At 42.9% G+C, this 23,745-nt stretch overlaps 1 protein-coding gene across 1 annotated transcript; it reads left to right on the top strand.

Moving 5' to 3' along the window:
* Positions 1 to 11,253: 11,253 nt before the first annotated feature.
* Positions 11,254 to 19,275, top strand: LOC118606833. Its single transcript, XM_036226143.1, has 3 exons — positions 11,254 to 11,752; positions 17,853 to 18,141; positions 18,864 to 19,275. The coding sequence occupies exons 1-3, from the start codon at positions 11,491 to 11,493 to the stop codon at positions 18,922 to 18,924; spliced, it is 612 nt and encodes a 203-aa protein (XP_036082036.1). The 5' UTR covers positions 11,254 to 11,490; the 3' UTR covers positions 18,925 to 19,275.
* The last annotated feature ends 4,470 nt before the right edge of the window (positions 19,276 to 23,745 follow it).

Genomic DNA, 23,745 nt, shown 5'->3' with positions numbered 1-23,745 from the left:
CTAGTTTTTGTTTCTGTATTCCCTCTGTTGAAAAAGTATCATCTGGGGACCTTCCTAAACAGACTTTTCAGCATTTTTTTAAAGTCTGTAAAATACAAGCAAATTAGAGCTGTGTAATGTCTTTATAACCATTACCATCATTTCCTTTTCTAGCAGCAAACATTTAATATTGTTCCTAATATGCTACGATGTCTTGAATGCTCACTATCTTAAAAATTAATTTGCCTTATAAATGATTTTCAAAAATTGTGTACATTCCAGCATGCTTGAATATATTACCAAATTTATCGGTATTTCCTGTTATTCTGTGTGTGTGTTTTTAAAATAATTTCTAAACAATTCATAGAGTATAGTAAAATCAAGCTTCTTATAGCATTAAAGGCTGAAGTTTTAGATTTATTACCTAAATAAATATCTTTATGTAACTGTAGTTTACAACATCCTTGAGTGTGGATGAACCATGACTCACTTGTATATCCCTAATTCTATTCATTTTTCCAGACTTAGACAGGCACTTAGCAAGTGTTCAATAAGTCATTGCTTAGGGAATTATTATAAGTCCCAAAGAAATTTAAAGGTACATGTTTGTTATAGGTTGAAGGGTTATGTCCCCCCAAAATTCATATGTTGAAATCTTGACTCCTGAAGTGACGGTAGTAGGAGGTGGGGCTTTGGGCCAGCGATCAGCTCATAAATGGGGTTGGTGCCCTTATGAAAGGCCCCAGACGGCTCCCATGGCCCTTCCACAATGGAGGACAAAGTGAGAAGTCAGCAGTCTATGAGCCATGAAGGGGCTTCTTGCTAGACACAAATCTGTGGATGCCCTGATCTTGGACTGCCCAGCTTCCAGAACTGTGAGAAATAAATTTCTGTTGTTTATAAGCCACCTCGTCTAAGGCATTTTGTTATAGTAACTCAAATAGACCAAGCTCTGTTTTAGTATATTCAGATGCTATTTGTCTTGGACTTAGTTTTAGTCTCTTTCTTGACTGCCTGACAATTTTTTCAATGGGATTAAGAAAACATTTGAACAACTTACAATTAATGTTACCAGTCTGTCAAATGTTACAATTATTAACAAATCTATAAGTACAAATACACTTAATTTGCATAGAGCTAGACAGAATGAAATCTATCTTATTTGTATGGTGCACCTTACTTAGAATTGGAATTCAGCCTCTTATTACCACCATCCATCCCAAGACTCTCAGCCTGTGTGGACAGCAGCTGGTTTGGGGATGTCAGGCAGAGATGAATAAGAGCGCATTGATTGGAAACCAGTCCCTCACTTGGCAGTATGTGGCCTCATGGAGATGATACGTATTTCTTTTAGAAGTTTGCTTTCATCAGTTATTGGATTTAAAGGACACTTAGCTCCAGCTCAAATGGTCTTGGAGAGTCTTGGGAAAAAAAATTCACATTCTTTACTCTCAACTTGACCAACAACTGTGTAATTCTAAATTCCCATGAGGCCTTGGGTTTGACTTTCTGGGACTCAGCCCACAGTCTGGAATTAGCTGGTCTCCTTATTTGATAAGTTCCCTGGCTAAAGTTTCAAGGAGACTGGCAATTATTCTCGAGGAAATGCTATCTCTTTATCTTAAGAAAAGCTTTTCGTACCAAATTTGCAGTGTTCTGGTTGATCCAAATATTAGAAGCAGAAGTTTTTGCTGTCAGAAAGTCTGGTCCCTTTATTGGTGGAGAAGAAAAACAACCTATTCAAATCATGAGTGGGATCATAGAGATTTTTCTATTCCCAAATCCCTTCATTTTTTTCAGATGAGGAGACAGAGGCCCAGAGAGGTTAACTGAACTAATACCAAGTACTTGCTCTGCATTTAAGGCAGGAATGGGATCCTTGGTTTGGGGAATGAAACACGATTCCTTAAACATCCTTATAAATTGCGCTTTAAGTCCCCGATTATGTGCAGGGTCTGTGAGCTTGGCTGAGTGTTACTGTTCACAAGTGTATCTTTTTACTTAAGGATTAGAAAGTGTGTGCTGACTTAGCACAGGTGAGCTTTGATCCTGCCCAAGGTCAACGTAGAAAACTGCGGCTTTTACAAAAGAGGAACAGGAAAATCCAGTATGAGATTTCACATACATATTTATTCTTCTGATAAGCTTCACATTTCCTAACGCTGTAGCTTTCACTTGCCCTGTTAATGATTTGATTGAGCGTACTTCTCTATCATGATTTGGGTTTCTCTGAAATGATTTAAGTAATGGTCTCAGTCTCATTCTGCCTTACACAGTCATGTGACTACGATCTGTCTGTATTATCTATTTGCTGTTTAACATATAATTCTTTGTTGGTTCCTTTTTTTCCTGAGTGAGTTTCATACCACCACTCAATATAAGCTACTTAAAGGCGACAGGCTTACTTATGTGTCTTTCACATCATTATTTCTAAATAACATTCCTGAAGGTTTTGAAAATCAAGATTTGTAAGGGGAGCTACTTAGAAGTAATTACAGCAAGGCGTTAAATTATTGCTTCGGCGAAGATGAATTTCCACATGTCAGAACTGTACAGAGAAAGGTATTCCTACGTTCATGCAAGTTCATCTTTCCCAGGGATTTCTATGTACGAATCCAAGCCCTATAAATATTTCGTCATCCCTTTCTTAGATCCTTTTCTCCAAAACCAATTGTTTGAATTATCAGTTGTTTGATCATCTTCAAGTGGGGGCTGTTTTGGAAACTGCTAGCTATTCCCCCGTTCTTCGTAATGGACATGTGTGTTTTAAAAGAAATGACCTTGAATTGGCCAGTGTTTCGAGGATGATGTCCTCTGAAACTTCTGTATATTTGCTTTCAAACGATGGACTGTAACTGGAGTGGGAAACACTGCCCTCGGCTTGGTTCCATCTTATCTATAGGATGATATTGCTTGGCCACTAATCCTACATCAAGAGAACGTTCCTCCTCTGTGGATGTGCCTTTAAGACAGAAAACTCGTAGGCTTTAAGCCACCAGGCAATTCTAAGAGGAGAGTAACCTTTTTGTGTGCTTCTGTTGACACCTCTGTTCTCAAAGTTAATTACACATTTGGTTAATTGGTTTAATTAGTTAATTGGTTTGCTGTGTCTGCCCCTTTGGTGAGAATTACAAGACCCATGACGGTGACGTGCCAATTCCTGCCTGGCCTTTTCTTCACTGGTGGCCTATAACCAAGGCACACACGCTACTTACTTTAAAGAGGATTTTCTTAGGAGGGGTGGTAATTTGCTTCTTGTTCTCTGAAACAAATTTCCTTTTTTTTTTTTCTTTTTAGTACACACGTCAAGCAGAAGACAGTTTACTGTAATTTCCAACAACAACAAAAAAATCTACTTCTCTTCAGCAAGGGAGGAGATGGGAATGGCAGAAGCAGGAGATGTATGGGGAGGCAGTTGTTGGCCAGGAGGCGGTGACTGTCATCTCAGAGGCGTCCTCCTTCCAGGGCGTGTGGTGTGTTCTCTCCCTTCAGCAGAGAAGACCGGGAAACAACAACCACCACCACGATAACAAAAAAGCAGAGCAAAACAAAACAAAACAGGATTCAGTGTGTCCATTCTCAGTGGTAACATTTCCTCAATAACCAATGAAAAGAAACTCTTTCTAGATTGCTAGCAGAATAAAAGGAAACAGAAACATCATTCTTAACCATAGATGGGTCTTAAGAGTTTGAAACTAACCCTCGAATCGTTTCTGGTTCTTTCTGTTTGTAGTTTGCCTAAAATCGTATTTTTCACAGAATGACTGCATGGATGTTGAATATATTGTAAGCATGTCTTGTTTGGCATCAAAGCTGGGATAAGGAAACATCCAGGCTCCTTTTTCCTTGAAGTTGCTGAGTTCGTGGGCTGAGGGCTCTGGTTTCACCACGAATATTCACTCACACGGTTCTGAGATTTCTGGAAAGAACGTGGCTAAAGATTTTAAAGCTGGCCGTAGATCCCTTTAACTAGAAGATGGAGCTCATCCGTTTTGGGAATGATGTTGTTTTGTCCTAAGCATCTCTAATTGTTGGGTTTCTTATTTCAATCTGAGGGTTAACAAGTTTGTAACTTCCTTTGTCAGACTCCTCTGAGGATCTTCTTTCTTTTCCTCATAATTAGAGAGCTTTTTTGGTAATCTTTAATCAACGTTCCTTTGAACAAGCTTAATTGCATCTCATTCCAGCGCTATCGACCGGTGTGGCTAATTGATTCCCCCCTACTCTGCCCCCAACCCATAATATTGTTTTATGTGCTTTAAAGGCAATTATATAGCTCTTTTCATTTTCGTTCTCTCAATTGCCAAATATTCTTTTTAAAAACTATAATTATTTTAAAAATCATAGAAGACAGACATATAATAGCAGTACTATTTGGCCTTTTTTTTTTCCTTCTGAATCAGCCTTTATATTGCCCCCTACAAATCATACTTCAAGTGACATTTTGCTTTGGACTTTGAGGCTTGAAAAACCAAACATGAGACCAACATCCTATAACCAGTGCGGAAGTTCGTGGCAGAGGTTCTCATGCTTTGTGCCATGTGTGGAACTCTTGTTCGTACATCCCAATGTCAGAGGCCACTTCCTCTTTTTTTTTTTTTTTAGGGAGACTTGGGGAAGAAAGGCGGGTGGCAACAGTGTCTCATTGATGACTCATGTTCCTGTGTCTGTGAGCATCTGGTGAATGGCAGAACTCTCCAGAACAGTGTTCTCAGAGTGAGCACAGCCTTCCTTCATGGGGTCTGATTCCTTCTGCTTTTTGTCCCTTTCTGCTGAATTCTGGTGAGGTGTTCAAACAGCATCATTACCGTAGTGAGGAAACAGGAAATGAGATCAGGACTCGAGCAGATAGACCAGATCGGTTTAAAAAATACGAAGAAGAAGAAAAAAGTGGAAAAGAGGGTGGTTAAAGGCAGAGAAAGAAATGAGATGCATTGAAACAAAATTGAGAAAAATGTGAAGCCTATGAAATCACCTTTAAAGAGTCACTCTTGTTCTGGTTATTTCTGCCTTTGCTGAGATGGAAAGGAGATGGTTTAGTGTCCAACTCTAAACTGCTCCAGCTGTGAATTTTTGGGCCCAGACATGTTCTGTGTGAAAGGTGTTTTAATTATCTCTGGCATCTTGGTAAAGGGTATGTTGGTAAGTTCTGTGCAGTAGGGTGGGCTGTGAGACAGGCAGGGGGGCGCCCCAGAGAAGGACGAGGTGGTTCTGCTGGGTGTGTCCCCTCCAGGGAAGCCGGTGGCCTGGTGAGTCAGCAAGGTCCAGCCCTGGGTGCGAGCCCATCAGATGTGGCATGGTCACAGGCGAGGATGAGGTGATGGATGCGTGCCCTGGGGCCACAGGAAAGATGCAGTTATGTGGCTCCATTTCCTGCTGGCTGCATTTTATGTAACAAAACAGCTAGGCCAGCAAGGATCTCATGCAGATTTGCCAACATTCCCATGCTGCATTTTTACCCCATGAAATTAGTAACTTCAGGTGTAGCTACGGTGATTCGTCGTAACCTAACCACCTCTTCTAATGAGAAGGTTTTTGTTTTCTCGCCCTCATCTAATTTTAGCATGAGCTGTTAGTGTCACCTGTAACCTGATAGATATTTGCCTTGGAGGCCAGTAAAGTCTGAGATAAGAAACAGGGCCATTCACACTCCTGGCTTCACCATCTGCGAAATTATCAGGAGAAATAATGAAGGTGATGTTAATCCAAACTGGTGACCACTTCTAGCACTGACAGTTTTTGCAGAGATACCAATACTATTGCTGGAACTATCGTGCCTGTTAGCAAGAGAAATGCTGATAGCCAGCCCTTACACGTGCCTGCTGTGTGCCAAAGCACCACCTGCCACACCCACGTTCGATCGCTTAATTCTCCAAACTATGAGGAATGTTGTGTTGTATTATTCACATTTCACAAAGAAGGAAACTGAGGCCGAGAGGTTGCAATTGACCAAGGTCACACATTATGAAGTATCAGGGCACGAAGCAAAGTTGGAGGTTTAATGGCTGAGGAGGTTGATTGACACCCCACCTTCAGAGAGCTGATAGTCTAATGAGAGAGATGGATCATTAAACACTCAACTGCAGTTAAGTGTGGTGGTTGGTCCCAGAGCAAGGAGACACAGAGGTAACCGACTAGGTATGAAGGTCAGGCAAGACTGCCCGGAAAGAGTGTCACATGACCTGCATCTGACAGGTGGGGAGGAGGAGGTGTCGGCAGAGCACAGGGTAGACCATCGCTGAGAAAGAACATTGCAAGTCCAAGTTGTGGAATACGGTTGAGATGGAAGAACGGGGTGGAGGTGGTTGAGGCAGGAGGCAGCGGCCAAGGTTGGGAAGGTGCCCTTAGTCACATTCGGGGGCAGAATATCTGCACAGAGAAGGGAGGGCACCACGGGGTGTTGGGCAGAGAGGTGAATTGCTCCTTGGCTGCCATGGATTTAGAATGCTGAGAATTAATGGGATTTAAAGTAGAGGCAGAGCACTCTGAGAAGGAAATTTTTAGTAACTGGGAAGAGAGAAAACGATTCCCAGGTCTAGGGCAATGGCCCTGAGGAGGGAGAGATGAAGGATTTGAAAGCTGATAAGAAGTGGAGCTGGTAGATTCGGTGATCGACCGGAAGTCAAGGATTCAGGCCTGGCGGTGCCGTGTGCTGAGGGAAGGAACAGGTCAGACCCTCTCATTTCCTTCCCCCTGCGACCCTCTCATGTCCTGCATTTGAATCTGAAAGGGTGGGCTTTAACCAGGGGAGATGGAAGATGTAAGCTGCCGTGATAAACAGAGGAGCCCTGGAAGACCTGTGCGAAGATAACGTGGGCGCCTTGCCCAGGCCGTCTTTGCATGCGGGCGCCACCCCCGACCTGCACAAATGTTTGAGTGGCCAGAGGTTTGCACTGTGTATCTCTTTTCAGAAAAATTCTTTTGGCTCACAGGAGCTGCCTGGCCTAGAGCTGCCTGGGAAGATACTTGAGATCCCTCCTCCAGCAGGCACACACTGGGAGCGGGCCAGCGAACCGACAGGTGCAGCGATGGGAACACCCAGCCTCCTTACCTCACGGGGAGGCCACTGTGTGTTTTGACTGATGATGCCACATCCGCCTCACCCCGTGGACCAGGCTGAAACGAGGCTTTCCTGGAGACCACATCCCGTCTCCCCATCTTCCTCTTTCTTGTCCTCCTTCTCTTACTCCCTGATATGGACTTGTGTCCCCTCTAAATTCACATGTCAAAGCTCTAATGCCCAGTACATCAGAATGGTACTGTGTTTGGAGACAGGGCTTTTAAAGAGGTGATTAAATTAAAATGAGCCCATTAGAATGGGCCCTATACTATTTGACTTTCATCCCTATGAGAAGAGACGATTCCAGGGGAACTCATGCCCAAAGGGACAACCATGTGAAGAGGTAAGCCAAGAAGAGAGGCCTCGGGAGAAGCCAACCCTGCCAGTACCTTGATCTCCAGACTTCCGGCCTCCAGAATTGTGAGAAAAGAAATTTCTTCTGTTCAAGCTACCTAGTCTGTGTTGTTTTGTTATAGCAGCCTGAGCTGACTAATACTCTCCCTTACATGTTTTCCTGGAGAGAACTTCCTCAGTAAACCACAAGCCTGAGGTTCTGGTCTCAGGCTCTGCTTCTAAGGAATGTGACCCAGGAGTCCAAAGTGATGAGGGAAAAATGTTTGGGTTGTGTTCCAAAAGTGTTAGTTCTTTGTTGGTTATTTTATTAACTTGTTAGTGGGGAATTAAGACCCAGGAAGCAGAAAGGCTGACCTGTGGCTCCCATGGTCCATCCATCCTGGACCTAGTCCAGGCTTTAGAGGAGGGCGGGGGTCCCTGAGTTTCATCTGGAACTAGAGCCTCTTTTTCTCACTTGCTTAGCCTCCTGCTTCCTTTTTAAAGTCCTGGGCTATTTTAAGTCTAACTTAAAATAAGTTCTAATGTACGCGTAAATTAATTTGTTTCTGGTTAACATCAGAAAGAAACAATTTGAACTAATTTCAGTCTATGGAGACATAACCATCATTTAAAATTTTTTGACGCCAAAGCTCTCCACTGGGCTGTACCCAGTGGCCATGTACATAGGAGAAAATGAAGGAACGATGTAGGCTAAAAAATGGTCCAGGGTCAAGTTCTGATTCAACCAGTGTGGGATTTTAGGCCCTTTGCTACACTGAGCTTCAGTTTTTGGTTTTTGTTTTTTCCTCCCAAACTAAACTAAACAAATAAAAAAGTCCCAAACCTCTCTAAGTCCTTTTTTCCGCTAACATTCTGATTATTCTGACAACTAAGCTGGGATAGTTCCGCCAAAGGTTCCAGATTCAGCGGGTCGTCCCAGTCAGAATGGGTTCACCTCCTCGTAGCCACATGTGGTCACAACCCACCCTCCGTTTCGGTTTCCACTCATGAACTTCAACTCCACTTACCTTTCTGTCCTCAATTCCCCTGCCTTGCTCTGCGTGTCAAATAAACCTCTCCAAACAGACTCGGAGTCTGGCTGGGCAGCGTTTATTGAAAACCCATTATGTCCTGTTTACTTACACTGCAATCGGAGCCTGTGCGTTTCTGATACGCATTAATGGGAAAGTTTTGGCCCAAGGGGAGCTGATTGTTTCTGCTCTGTCCTGTCCCATGATATCAAACATCCATCTGTGGAACACATCTGAAACCTTTTGTCCCCTAGTAGCCACAGTGGTTAGCCAAGAGAGAAAGAGAGAGAGAGAGAGAGAGAGAGAGAGAGAGAGAGAGAGAGAGAGAGAGTCTGCTGGGGGTGGAAGGGTGTTGACTTTATTAGCTTGGGACACTTTATGCTGCGTTTTCGAGGAACTGCCTGAATCCCAGAAGTAAGCCTTCTAGAGTGCAGTTTATTTTCTCAGGCCTCTGCTGTCAGTGAGCTGACCTAGAGAACTGTAGGTCCTGAAACATGGCAGGAAAGCAGTCTTTTTGTCTTTGTCTAGCAGAGTAGGTTCTTATACCTCTCTGTAAGCTGTCCAGGGACCTCCATTCAAAGCGGTTTGAAGTGTGACTCACGAAAATGTATCAAAACGTGGGTTAGATGCACTAACTTTTTTTTTCAATGCACAATGACAATAGAGAAAGCAATGCTCATTTTTATAAAAACCAAAGACTTGCTAGAGCTCAGTAACTCCTAAAAAGTAAACTCCTTAGGGGAGCACCCAGGCCTTGTTTAGTTTTGTACTGTCACAGTATTGAACTGCACTTGGTGCATGGTAGGCTATGAATAAAGTGATGAGTAATAAAATGTGGCTCTGAGACTCCAATTCTGGATCGTGTACCAGCCAACAGAGCAATATTAATCCCATATCTCGCAACTGGCAGTAGATTAATTGCGACCTGAAATTACCTACTAACCTAGCACTATGTGAAGGTGGCCACTCTCTCCCCCACGACCCAAGTTCATTTCTTCACAGCATCTTACAAATAGTCTCATATACCCCTACTGTAGGGCATTTCTTGTTCATCTCCCCAACTAGAACGCGGGTCCCAGAGGACACAGACCCTGTGCATTTTATTTGTAACCAATCTTGCTACCTAGACCGTTTCAGGCACATGTAGTTGGACCATAATAAATTGCTGTTGAATGAATGAGTGCACGAATGAATGAACACATGCAGAGGATGTGAAACTATCACCTAATTAAGTAAGAATTGAGAAAGTAATGTGTAATGTGTGTGCTATACTATTGGACCCTATCAAAGAACCAGATTCTGTTATTGAGGAATTTACAAACTTCTTGGAAAGAAGAAACGAATATTGACATCCCCCCACCCTCACCCCTAGCCCCGGCTTTCACTCTCCCGCTGAGTAGACCTGGCCCGCTGACTCCATGGTCAGTAGGAAAATCTGCTTCCTAAAGATGGATTCACACATACACTTCCACATATATCAAGTTCTGGAACAAGTAAATTAATCCATGGACTCAGAGATCAGAACAGTGGTTGCCTTCTTGGATAAGGAAGAGGTAGAATTGACTAGAAAGAGTCACAAGAGGACTTACTGGTGTGTTGAAAAGTGTTTTTGACTTGATTTGGGTGGTGGTTTGCATGAATGTGCGCAATCATCAATCCCCATTGGGCCATAAAGACATACACCTTTCAGGATCTTTAAATTATACCTCAATTTATTAGTGAGTGCACGGCGCTTGAGCTGAGCACGATGAAGCCCGTTTCATCCCCACACACGTGCTCCCCGTTAGAGCTTAATTTGTCCCTGACCAGATCCCACAGCCCCAATGGAGTCCATGCTCTGACATGGAGAGGAGACAAATTTTGGAAACTGCTGAAACATCTTAGGTTGGTTCATGTTGCCAAAGTGAGCAGAAAAAAAAAAATGTGATTTCTTCAAACAAAGTGATGGACTTGCACCTTGCCTGATGTTATTAAGGACCTTAATCTCTGAGAAAACTGTGGCCCAGAGGAAGGAAGCAAGTTTTCCTGAGGCCGTACAATCGCCCGGTAGCACACCTGGGTTGAAAACACCAGCTCCCTATACCTACGCCCAGTTTTCTTTCCATCGTAGTGTGCGGTGTAAGAAAGAGTGTTCCGTTGGATCAACCCAGGTTCCGATGCCTGATCTGTCACGTTATTACCTGTGCGAACTCAGAACAGTTTACTTGCTGTCTCCACGCCTCTGTTTTCGCATCTATTAAAATGAGATGCAGTGACTTACCCGTGGTTGGGACGAAATGAAATAAATGTCTGCCGACGCTGGGAGTCAGCTCCTCCTTCCGATCCTCACGCATTACTAATTCTCCATCCTCCCTCACCAGACTCAGGCCCTTGGTATGTTTATTCACAAGGTTATACTATAATGAATCAGCTATTTAAATAAATATTTTTCTTCATGAGAATTAAGAACCCTAACTGTTTAAGTAGAGTTTTTAAAATTCCCTAAGCCTCTTTTTCTCTGTCCCCAGCAAACTCTTGATCCAATAAGAAAATCAATCTCATAAACATGACAAACTACAGTGTATTGCGAGGAAACCAGATATCCTTTTTTTCATAGAAAATATGCGAAAAGGTAAAAACACTTGAATTTCTCGCAGACTTTCTGTCATCTTTGGCAAATCATTTCGCCTTCCTGTGCTTACTTAAGAACCCCTCAAGATAAAAAACGGCTGTTTCTCTTGCAAAGTTGAGAACTGTAGAAAGGAATTATTATTTTCTGTATCTAAATATTTTTTAGGAAAATCTCGAGGTCCTGTTTCAGGCTGCTGCGCGGTCCCTCGGATGACCTTGAGGATGTCCCAATGCCGAGAGTCCGTTATTCGAAGGGGCCAAAGGGGCCCCCTGCTGCCTGGATGGTGATGCGTTTCTCGTGCCGCTCGGTTCCGTAAGCAGCCTTCTCTTTCGTTATGTGCCGTTCTGTCCCTACTTTCCTCCCCACCGATTCCTACCCGGCAACATCCCCTTAGATGTTAACCAGCCCACCATAAGCATGTATAACCAAAAAAGAAAAAAAAAAAGTCTTAAAAAAAAAAAAGTAATACAGACTTGATGGAAGAAAAACAAGCAGCTCAGAACCGAATGATTCATGTACTCGCTTCCCGCCACCCAAGGCCTAAGCTTGGCCAAGAAGAGTTCTGTCATCAGACAAGGCTGAGGGGAGAAAAGGCACATCCACGAAGAAAGCCACAAGAGAGACATCCTCCCCGGCATCCTCACAGCGTTCCCTCAGCGATGGGCCCGGCCCGCAGCGATTTGGTTTCGTGCACGAAGATGTGGCTCGTCGAGTGCTCAGCACTCCCGCTGCAGGCAGGTAAGTGGCCCCTGCTTTTTATTTCCATATAGAGACAATGAGCTCTAAGAAAGTACACATCGCGCGCAGGAGCACGCAAGGCAAACACACTCGTCAACCCCCGCAGAAGTCAGGCCGAGCCGAGAAACAAACTCCCCACTTCCTCGTTCATACAGGACTGAACTTGAGGAAACTCGAACGTTCCCTCGGAAATTTCAAACACCAGACTTCAGTTCTTTCTGGGCCCATCTCTCAAACTATGTACCCCAGGGCTGAGGGGGCAGGGAGCGGAATGCTGGTGGGTTTAAGCTAGTCATATGCTTATGCTTTAAAAAAAAAAAAAATCACATCCTGTAGATTCTAACTGCAGTTCTCAGATTAGCCTTTAGCACAAACTATTCCTTTGATTACATGGGAATAGAATTCGGCTTGAGGGCACTGTTTCTCCAGGAATGCCCCAGTGATTGTTGGGCTGTGCATGTCACAAACCGAGACTTAGGTTAAAGTTTGTGCTGAGACAAGGTTTAGTAAATATCTAGCCGCAGTACTTTTATATATCTGCTTTATTTCACGCAGCAAGGAACTGGTATATGGCGAGGGGTCAGGTTGCAGAACCGTGCGACATGGCGGGCGAGGGCCTCGGACCTGGAGTTCAAGCTCCCTGTTGGGTATCCTTTGCAGAGGCCACAGATTTTGTTTTTAGCAACCGTGTATTTTAATCTGACCATGTTTCCCCAACCCAAACCTCGGTCATGTTTTCCAGAAGCCCATGCGAATGCCTTAGCTGAGAGCCCAGAAGGGCGGCAGTGCCATAATGAAGCCGTAACCCCCAGCTCACCTCCAGCCGGGCAGGCGGATGTAGGGGGACGGGGACCATTAATTCTAGGTCCCTTCTGATAAAGATATAGTGGAGGATGGTCGTTGATTTGCTTCTGAATTGTATTTTCTAGTTAAAAAAAAAGAAGAGAAGAATTCGATGGAAACATTTTTCAGTTTGGTTTACCAGAAAACTTTGGGACTAACACCTAGCAAAAAAAAAAAAAAAAAAAAAAAGGTACTCTTTGTTTCATTTGCACGTGCTTTGAAACACTTTAATAGAATGCTGAGTGTTCCACAAATTGATCAATAAGTCGATGAATAATGGCAATGTCTGGCTTAGTGGGGTATTGTATTTAAGCGCTACTATCTGTCATCAATAGTCTCATAATAGAGAAATGGAGCCTTAAGTTTAGGAGTGGTATATGTGGAGCAAGGGCAAGCCTACGCGGGATTGAGGACAAACCAGGAAAATCCTGAAAACAAGAATATGCTGCAAAGTCTATATGCCCGTTAACAGCTTCCTCTTCCAGCGTTCCAGGAATTCGGACTCTAAACTCACTGCTCTTAAAACTTGGGATTATACCTCAGAAGGAATAGGAGTCTTCCCAAACATTTGCTTTACAACCAAATGGACTGAAATGTAGTGGCATGGGAGTGGGGGTCTACTTGGGGAACTTCATTTTCTAGCACGACAGAATTATCTTAAATAATGAATAAGGAGCCACTGACTGTAGAGCTCTTATTGAACAACTGCAATACGCTGAGCTCTATATGTTACTAATAAAGCTAAGAAAAATAAAGACGGCACTTGGCCTTACTTCATTCGCCGACTGGGAAATGAAGTCATGAACATGCTTTATAAGTGGCTGGCCAGTTTCCATCAGGTAGAATGCCAAATTTAAAAATAGGAAACCGAGCTTTGAAGTATATATTACAGAGGTTCTTCAATGAATTCCACATTTTACAAAACCGTATGGTCAGTCAAAGCTTGCTATTTGGAGGGGATGCTCGGTTTTGGATTCTTTTTCCCTCCTAAGATGTTTGCAAATCCAAATTACTTACTAGTCCGCTGTTATTCACAACTGGGAACAAAAGGAGCCCTCTTGTGGTCAAAAAGTGCAAACTGCTTTACTCTTGCCAAGTTTCAGGGTTTCGTTTTAACATTTTGAACCCCAGCTCCTGTGTCTACCAACGTTTTACCATTAGAAAAAGCATACACAAATAAAAAGGCAGTGTGTTAACACATAGTCTGAAAGGATAGAATGCCTACAAAGAGACAGGTTAATTATAAGTTGCAGTTCTAAGGAAAGCAGACAAACAATCACGCTGTGTAGGTTTCGTAACCACCCCTCCCTGCCGTGACCGTATTGTGGGTTTTATAATTTAGGTGTTGCATCATCACGTGATGGGCAGCGTGCAACTTGACTTGTCGGCGCTGATTTCTGGATTAAAGAAATGGATGTTTGGCACACCTTTCCTTTGTCACTGGGCTTCCGAGAAACCACTTCTTGAGTTTTCTACAGGAGCTGCTACCTGTAGTGCCTGGCTTTGCCAAACATTTCTTGCTTTCCTAAAGATCTTTTCTTTTGCGTGCACTTAAACAAAGAGAGAACAATTGAGTTGTTGCTGGTGTTGAGCTATCACATTTAATAATAATAGTCAATATTTTGGAGGCACTTAACCATATGCCAAGAACTCTTCTAAGTGCTTTGCGAATCAGCTTCTTAATCTTTCATAATAATCCGTGAGGACGTACTATGATTATTCCTACTCCACAGGAGAGGACGCTAAGGTGAGGAAGGATTAAGTTACTATAGGAGGCAGAGCCTGGATCTGACCCGACACTTGCTCACTGTGCTGCTCCACCCAGCCACGCCTGCCGTCTTCTGACTTCTACACAGCTCCTAAGTCTGTTCACTCCTCTCCACCCCCATTGCCCTCGCTCGGTTCTCCATGTTCCCTTCTAGACCTTTGTCTTGCTCCTCTCCAACTTTTCGTCCACAGTGCAATCAGAAAATGTTTGTAAAATGCAACATATCTATGATTTCTTTAAAAACAATGAAATAATTCTGAATTCGTAGGACTTTTTTTTCAATTAGAAATGGACAGGGAGAACCCGTGCACTGTTCACCCTGTGTCCCACCATGGCTCCAAGTTACCTCACACAGGGCACTATCAAACCCACAAACTGACACCAGTACAATCTATAGAGCTTCATTCAGCTTTCACTAGCTTTACAAACATTCACGTGTGTGTGTGTGTGTGTGTGTGTGTGTGTTTTCTGTAAAGTTCTATACAATTTTATCTCACGTGTGTATTCAAGTAACCACAGCCATGGCCAGGATACAGAATTGTGCCATTACGGCAGGACTTTCTCATGTCACCCCCTTTGTACCCACACCCAACTTCTCCTCTACCAACCCCTGATGTATGGCCATCACTAATCTGTTCTCCATCTCTATACAATTCTGTTTTTTTTTTTTTTTTGAAAATAGTGTATAAATAGAATCATACAATATATAACCTTTTGGAGATTTCCGCTCAGATCACCTTGAGATCTCTCCAGATTGTCGCATGTCTCCAGAGTTCTTTTTCATTGCTGAGTCGTATTCCATGGTGTGGCTATACCACAAGTTTCTTTAACCATTCATCCACTGAAAAACATTTGGGTTATTTCTGGGTTTTCATGGTTATGGCTAAAGCTACTATGAACACTCTTGTATAGGTTTTTGCTAAATTACAAAATGCTATGGAAAGATATAAAAGCAAACCGAATAGCCCTTTTTTTAAAGGAGAATCAATTCAATTTCTTCAGCTGAAAGTCACATTTATTAATCTGATATTAACCCCATTAAGGGCTCCTTATGAGAGCTTGCTCTTGACAGAGTCCTGCTGGGCTCTGAGCTTAAATTCTTACTCTTTATTATATGACAAGATCAGACATCATTTACTGGCGTAATTTAAATCTTCACATATGGACCAATGGCTTGTTGCGTTCATTCTTGCCATCGTCCCCATCCCTGACAATTAGGTCCATGAGAAACGGTTCAACGGTGTGTTATTGTTTGGTCCAAAGAGAAGCAGGCTGAGGGAGGCTTAATGACAATCCGTGGATAAGTGAGAGGTTTTAGTGTGGAAAATGCACACCAGTTTTCATCAGTTTTGTGGAGGGCCAAATTAGTGGACATGGACTTAAATTAAAGAGGAAGCATTTCACATCCAGGACAAGTTCTCATAGGTCACAGTGACCAGCTGTTGCAGGGAGCTGCCAAGGGACAATGGGAGTTGGCATCAAGAGGTTGAAAGAAAAAACAGAAACAAAAGTATGCCATTAGGATGTTCTTTCTACAAATCTCTTCCAGGCCGATAGGTCTGTTTTTCTTTGGATCTCACTCTAGGCAAGGAATGTAAAAGCTAGGGTAAAAAGCCATGCAATTTTCATATTTTTAGCTCAAAGTTGGCATTTTCTCGCTGGTATCTAGAATGTTTATCAAATTTTTCTGTTCCCGGAGCCACTTTCCTTGCTCTCTTTTGTTCCTCTGGCTCCATTGTAAAGCTGGACTTCCTGTTAAAATCTGACCCTGGTGTTTATATCTAACAGACTTCTCCTTCCTTCTGATCTGCCCTGCTGGGACTCATCCTCACGTCTCCACTCCAAGTTGTTTGGCTCCTTCCTCCATTCTCTGAATCCTCTGAGTTACATGTGTTTGTTTCCTTTTTTATGATTTCTATTTCTAGGATTTAGAATCAAGTGATGCTTCGATAGCATCTGTGATCACCTACTGTCATGAATCCAGACACATTCACCCCTCAGAAGCATTTCTAAAGTATATTTTCTATCTATGGAAATGTACACGTTCAGCTCTTTCATAAAAATAAAACTAAAGTCCATTCTAACATTATAGGAGTTATAAGGATGGACTAGCATGGTGCGATGTGGTGTCTACAAGGGTTTGGTGAACCACTGCCCATGGGTCAAAACTGGTCCCCATCTTGTTTTTGTACCTACTGTGGGCCACGAATGGCTTTTACATTTCGCAAATGTTTGAAAAAACACTAACACTGATAGTTGGCGTCTTCGATTCTCTTGCTCCTTGAAGCCATGAAACAACATAGCAGAAGAGGGAGGAAAGCATATCGAGGGGTGCAGGGTGGAAAATTCTGCCTCATTTCTGACACGAAGTGGAAATTCGCATGCGGGAGCATTAAGCCAGGCCCACACGTGTTCGCAGGAGGTGCAGAGGTGCTCACAGCGTTCATGGAATTTAGTAAACCGCTTTCCCAGGACACACATGCACTCTCTCTCCCTCTTCTCTCTCTCTCTCTCTCTCTCTCTCTCTCTCTCTCTCTCTCTCTCTCTCTCTCTCTCGAGATATATATATATATATATATATATATATATATATATATATATATATATATATCATAATGTAGTATTCGTAAACATTCGATTATTTAAATAAGGCTTAGAGAACTGTACAGTGGACTAGGAGCCAAGGCACAAGGAGATGCTGCTATAATCTCTTCTCTCATCCTACACATTAGTGCATCACACAACAATCTGTTTCCAGGACTACAGTTCTTTTGAGTTCAACAAACATTTATTGAACACGCATTGGGTACCAGTTACCATGCTAGGTGCTGAGGGTGCAAAATAGAGTAAAACCAGGTCCCTGGCTTTAGGAGCCTGAAGTTGAGTAAACTCATGGAACATTGAACCCTTTAAAGCCTTGTTTTCTGCTCTCAAGACTCTAGGAATATGACCCAGCAAGTCCAGTCCCAGCCGTATATTCCAAAGGATTGAAAACAGATACTCAAACAAATACTTACACATGAATGTTTACAGCAGTATTATTTACAGTTGCCAAAAGGTGGAAAAACTTTGTCCATCGACAATGAATGGCAAAAAAATATGGCATATACATACAATGGACTATTATTTAACCATAGAAAGGAATAAAGTTCTGGTATAAACTACCATATATGACATGGATGAACCTCCAAAATATTATGCTAAGTGAAAGAAAGAAGACACAAGAGGTCACATACTCCGTGCAAAATCCGGAATAGGTAAATCCATAGAGACGGAAAGCAGATTGGTGGTCGCCAGGGGCTGAGGAGGCGAGAATGGAAGGTGACTGCTTAGTAGGTAAAGGGTTTTCTTTTGGGATGATGAAAGTACTTTGGAGCTAGGTACAGGTCACGGGTGTACAGCATTGCGAACATGCTGAATGCCACTGAATTGCACTCTTTGAAATGTTATGTTCTGCCTTCTCCCTGGCTTTCTTCCCTTGGCTTCTAGGACATCTACTCTCTCCAGTTTCCTTCCTATTCAGCCTTCGTTGCTGGTTTCATCTTTTCTCTCTGACCTGTTTGATTGGAGGCCCTCACAGCTGTACGCTTGAACCTTTTCTCTTCTCTACTTGTGTCATCCTCGTGGTGACCTCACCTGGCGTCATGACCTCAAGGACCATCTGTGAACTGACGGCTCTCACATTTAAACCATCAGCCCGGACTGCTCGCTTCAATTCCAGACTCACATATTCAAGTGCATCTCCATGTGAATGCCTAATGGATGCATCAAACTTAAGGTACGTAAACTGAATTTTTAGATTTCCCTAAAAGCTGCTTTACCCACGGTTCTTTCCATCTCAGCTGATGACAGTGCCGGGCTTCCACATGCTCAGGCTAAAAATCTTAGAGTCATCTCGATCTCCTCCTTCTCTCACTCTGCCACCAAATCTGTCAGGAAAACCTTTATGTCCTACCGGTTTCTGCACACAAAGGTCCTGCATGCTTAGTTGCACACAGCAGCATCCTTTAGAAGCCTGTCTGGGCAGAAGCCATGAATGAAAGCTAACAGCAGGACTGTTAGCTTCTACTTAGGAGGAGAAATTAAAGCAATCATGGGTCCCTCAACTTGCCTAAAGTCAAGTGCAATTTAATGGTTCTAACTATAGCTTCTAAACACGCTAAGTCCGGCTGCTTCTTTTTGGGTTCAAACAAGTCATTCGATACTGTGGTAGATTGTAAAATGGCCACTAATTCTGTCCCTCCTTGCATCCATGCCCTTGCAATGTGACAGTGAAGCTCTTCCCATCAAGAGATGGAGTCTATTTCTCCATCCTTTGAATCTGAGCCGAACTTATGACTTGCTCTGATTGACGGTATACGGCAGAATCTTTCTCTCTCCCCCGCTCCCCTCCCTTTCCCTCTCCCTCTCCCCATTCCTTTCTCTTCCCCTCCCCACCCCCCTTCCTCTCCATCTCATCCTCTTACTCCTCTCCCTCTTTTCTCCCTTTTTCTCTACCAGCCTGGGCTTTCAGACAACCAAGGTGGCCCAGTCAACAATCAATCGACTACTAGACATGTAAATGAGGCCCCCAGGGATGAGCCAGCCTCCAACCGACCTCAGAACCAGGAGCTAATCACAGATATATGAGTGATTATAGCTGAGAACACAGAAGAATCACCAGCAGAGCCCAGCCCAAATCACTGACTGACACAACTGTGAGCTAAATAAAGGACTGGGATTGGATGACGCGATGTTTTGAGATCATTTGCTATGCAGCAAAAACTTAAGTGATACCAGATAACCATTTTAAATTTATTTCTCTTTAATTAGCATGATTAGATTAAATGCAATAATGGGTATGTAAATTATCTCATTTTATAATGTGACCATCAAGTCTTTTACTTTGATAAATATTGTAATTCTCAACCCCACGGATAGGGTCAGTTATGTTTTTTAACTGCTCACTCTTACGAACCACATCTAGTTACAAAAAGGCTTAGATTTTTAAGAGCCCAAAGCAAAGGAATCACAAAGGCAAACTCGAAATTTTCAAATCCTTGAATTGACATTGTGACTGCTGGTTCCTTGGAATCCTTTAATCTATAGACTCCTAATGCAAAAAATAAACAAACGAACAAAAAAATCCTCAAAGTTACAAGGAAAAAGAACTACCTCTTAGCCCATAGGGCTCACCTACTACCTGTCCAAACATATTACCTTAGAAATCGTTAAGTAGTTTAAAAGTAAAGGTTATTCTCTCTCATTTAGCTAAAAAGAAATCATTCTAAACATTTTCAGTGCTCTGTAGGACAATAATAAAAAGGAGTAGTTAAAGATATTTGCTCTTTGTGTCTGGATATGAAGGTTACAGTTGTCAGTCTACCAGGTGGCAGTAATGATGGACATGAGTGAGTGCCTCATTTATTTTGTAAAATTTATAATAAATGACTAAATTGGGAAATCAGAAGTGCATTTTCCAAGTGGCATGGGCAAAAGCCATTATGCATGCCGGAAATTTTTTGGAGAATAAGATTCTTTTAGGAAAAAAAACAAACAAACAGAAAACAAAAAACAGCTGTTTTTAAGCATTTGACGTGCAGAAAAAAGAATTCCACCCTAACCATTGTTTCACAAAGTGCAAGAACTCCCAAAGGGTTCTTTGCATCGTAAATGCTTTTGTACCCATTATGAAATCACAGTATCTGCTTATAAAGTCTGCTTTTAATTTTCATCAAACCTGGAGGCAAAAATGAAAACTATGTCACCCTTTTCGTTTGAACTTTAAAACGATTTATGTTGGCCAGTGTGGAGAATATTTCCACATAGACGGCGTTAATCTCCTCATCGTAAAACAACATGAAATGTACTTTGAAATGCCAACCAAAAAACCAGTTTCACAAGAAACACATGAGATACTCATGCGAACTATTTCATGTTAATGTGGGGACAACAATAATGGAGTGTATGTGTGTGTGTGTATGTGTGTGTGTGTGTGTGTGCGCGCGCACGCACATGCACGTGTGTATGTCACCTTTTTAATAAATAGCCCAAAGCCTTCCATTGAAAAAACATGCTTTCATACTGCCATTTAACTAGCGGACTAAGCAAAATCTTGTAACGAATTAGGAATAGAGTCTATTAAACCATTAAACATAAACAGTTGGATTAGCAAACTAATTTATGAGGTGCTTGCTTTTTTAAATTTTTGTTCTTTAGGTAAACATTCTGCTAATCCTTATTTTGAGTTGTCATTCTTTCGAATGCGTGAGTTATAACTAACGACTTATTACTAAACCTGACACCCAGGGAATTCTATGGCTTTATAAGCACCTTGTGGGAGTAGGATTACTTTAACCAACAGTAATGGAAATCCTGTATATTACAGGAGTGGAAATAAAATGAGAACCATTCTCTGTCTATGTGTGCTTATGTCCTCTTGGCTAATAGCTGCTTGCCAAAAGCCTGTGATTAGGATCTGTAAAGTACTACTTATTCAAAGTAAGGAGCGTCCTTTGTTGCCTTAAATTTTAATTTCATATGGCTTAGAGGAGTTAAAATAAGCAGATGATGGAATGCCGCCAACAGGTTCTGAGTCGCGACCTAAAGATCATGGAGCACACTTCCTCCAGTGTTCGTTTTCCACCAAATTCATCACTTGAAATGCCTCTCTCTTCGGGAGAAAGCCACGTGAGCACGATGTCCAAGGCTTCCTTTGCCATCACCAGTGCGTGCTGCAAATCTGTGTAGGGATCTGCTATGGGCGATGGGATCGCCTATATGAAGGCTCTAAAAAGTGAAAAAGGGGACTTGAGGAGGTAGAGTGTTGAAAAAGTGAATTGCAGAGGGTCCGTGCTGCTGATAGAATTACTCATTTAGGTAGGTTTTTCACGAAGGGTTTCTCTGGCTCCTGGGACCCCTCAGCCACGGAAAGATTTTCTGTTTTAGTGTATAAATGGAGTGCAGCATCCCCGAAATTAACATTCCTGTTTGATCTGTCTGCACTTCTCCATTTTAGTCTATTCTTGGTAGCTAGCCACAGATCGTATAAACATCTATGGAGCCCATTACTGCAAGCTCAAGAACAAAGTCTGCAGTTACATTTCATTTCAGACAATGTTTGTTTATTGCATGCCTATGGCGTGAAAGGCTTTGTCTTGGGTCCTGAACGTAAAGCGTGGGCTTCGCCTTCTGTGTGTGGAGCCCAAGCCCCCCGAGTCGGTGCGTGCTTACACGTCCACACGGAGGCGGGCGCTGCTGGCCTGTGAGTCATGAAATCTGCACATCAAGTTAAAAAGTCCCTACTTGAGGATGCTAGTTACAATCTAGGGACATCTTGGCTGTGAATGTGTTCCAACGTGATATTCCAGACCTGACGACGTGAAAAGTTCACGAGTGTAGGGATGGCTGTGGATTCTCTCTCGGGGTTCAGCCTGCCAAGTTGTTCCAGCTCACGGTGAGATGCTTTCCAAAGCTAAGCTGGGGGACAGTGCTCACCTTGGAACAGATCGAGGCAGCGTTACTACCTACTTTGGTCTTTCGCTTTCATCTAGACATTTCGATCATCATAGTAGACACAAGTTACTTGGAAGATAAAGGATGCTTCTGATTTAACTTTGATTTCTGATCATAGCATTCTTCTTTTGGACTTTGGGTAGGTCACAGATTTCTTAAGGCTCGGTTTATCTGGAGGCAAAGCGTGGATATCCTCCTTTTGTTGACTCATCAGTGTTACACAGCAGGGCAACTACAAGTTCATCACAATCTTGTCTAACTTATGAATGCCGGGCTAAAGACTAGTCCATTCGTAGAACTTGGCAGTGGAGATGGCTCACCGGGAATGGGAGGAGAAGACCCCAGCCCTTCTCCCTCTTTAGGAGGGAAGCAACCTTTGTTTCTCAATTTTAAGCACCCCAAAGTTATTGACCTTGACCACCATCTTCCAGGCTGTGTGTGGGGCTTCTTTAGGCAGGGTGACCAAGCATCCTGATTTGTCCAGAACTGTCCTAATTTTAGTCTTGGAAGTTATACATCCCAGGTCTCCCCACTCCCTAGCTCTGAGAAAGCCAGGATGGTTAAAATCCACTTAGCTGGAAGGGAAATACAGAGCACAACATAGTTCTGTAGTCAAAGAATTTTAGGAACTTTTCCTGAGAAAATATCAGGTAAAGGTTCAATTCCAAGTTCATATGAGTTAGCACAGCTTCTCTCCCTTTCAAATAAATGGCATTATATTTTCTCTAAAACAGCGCTGCCCTGTCAGATCTGATTTCTTGAAATTTCATTTTTTCAGGAGCCACATTGTTTGTGGCTCCTGAGTGATAGAGATTAAATAAGGACGTTTATTAGGGAGTGTTTTTGAGACTGACACCGACAAAAAAGAGAAGATAGAGGGAAGATCGAGGGAAGTTGGGCCGTGGCACAGTCCTGACAAAGACTTCACTAGGGGCTCTGAAGCCAAGGTGGCCCTTCAGAATTGACTTATCCTAGGGCAAGGGGGCTTGGCCTTTATAGCCCCTGAAACCAGTCATCAGATGCATTAGCGAAAGGGGATGTGACCTTAAGTGGAGGAACTCCTTTTGGCGGTGGCTTTCCCCATAGGGGGTGGCACTCTGAGGGTTTGGGGCCTGCAGCACAGTCGGCAGCTGGGGGAGCCTTCGTGCCGGAGGGGACTCTGAGCCGCGCATCACAGGGCCCACTGCGTGACTTGGCCCAACTTTCCAGGAGTCTTGCTTCCTTCTGGGCTGGAGATTATTAGGTTCGCTGTTCTGCACTAACTTCGGTAATGCACCAAAGAACACAGGCTGAACTCAATTCAGAGGTTGCCAAATAGCAGATTCGATTTTGAAATGAACTCTGAACAAGTAATAATAAGTCTTTTAATGTCGGCCTTCTGGATGCTAATTCTGTTTCGAGAGAGACCGGTGGTAAAAAAAACAAACAAAAAAAAAACAAAAAAACAGAAGCCTATATTAAAAAAAAAAGAAAGAAAGAAAAAAAGAAAAGAAAACAGTGGCGCCAGAGGACAGACGTAGTTATTATTAATTGATTGTTTTATGGTTTTGTATATTTCCACACAATCATGTTTTGCACACCAGTTTTTTAAAAAAGTTATGTTGCATGAGACAAATACGAATTCCTGCCCCTGCTTTTGAGGGTGTCCGTGGAGCCCTGCACCACGGGGGCAGCACCGAGGGGTGCTAGGGCCAGGCTGCCTGGGTCAGTTTCCCCAATCCCGCCTCACACGGGCTGTGTGATCACAGGCCCCGAGTTCCTGGGATCCTGATTCGGAAGCTGTTTGGAGAATTTCACTGCAAAATGTACCACCTCTATCCCTTCCCCTGATACCCTTCTGAATTTCATCCTCATCGATTCATCCGCTCCGTGTAGACCTAAGTTTTTA

Source organism: Rousettus aegyptiacus, unplaced genomic scaffold, assembly GCF_014176215.1.
Source record: "Rousettus aegyptiacus isolate mRouAeg1 unplaced genomic scaffold, mRouAeg1.p scaffold_m13_p_8, whole genome shotgun sequence".
Lineage (NCBI taxonomy): Eukaryota > Metazoa > Chordata > Mammalia > Chiroptera > Pteropodidae > Rousettus > Rousettus aegyptiacus.
The sequence above is the reverse complement of the archived record's forward strand: the minus strand, read 5'-3'. Positions and strand labels throughout refer to the sequence as shown.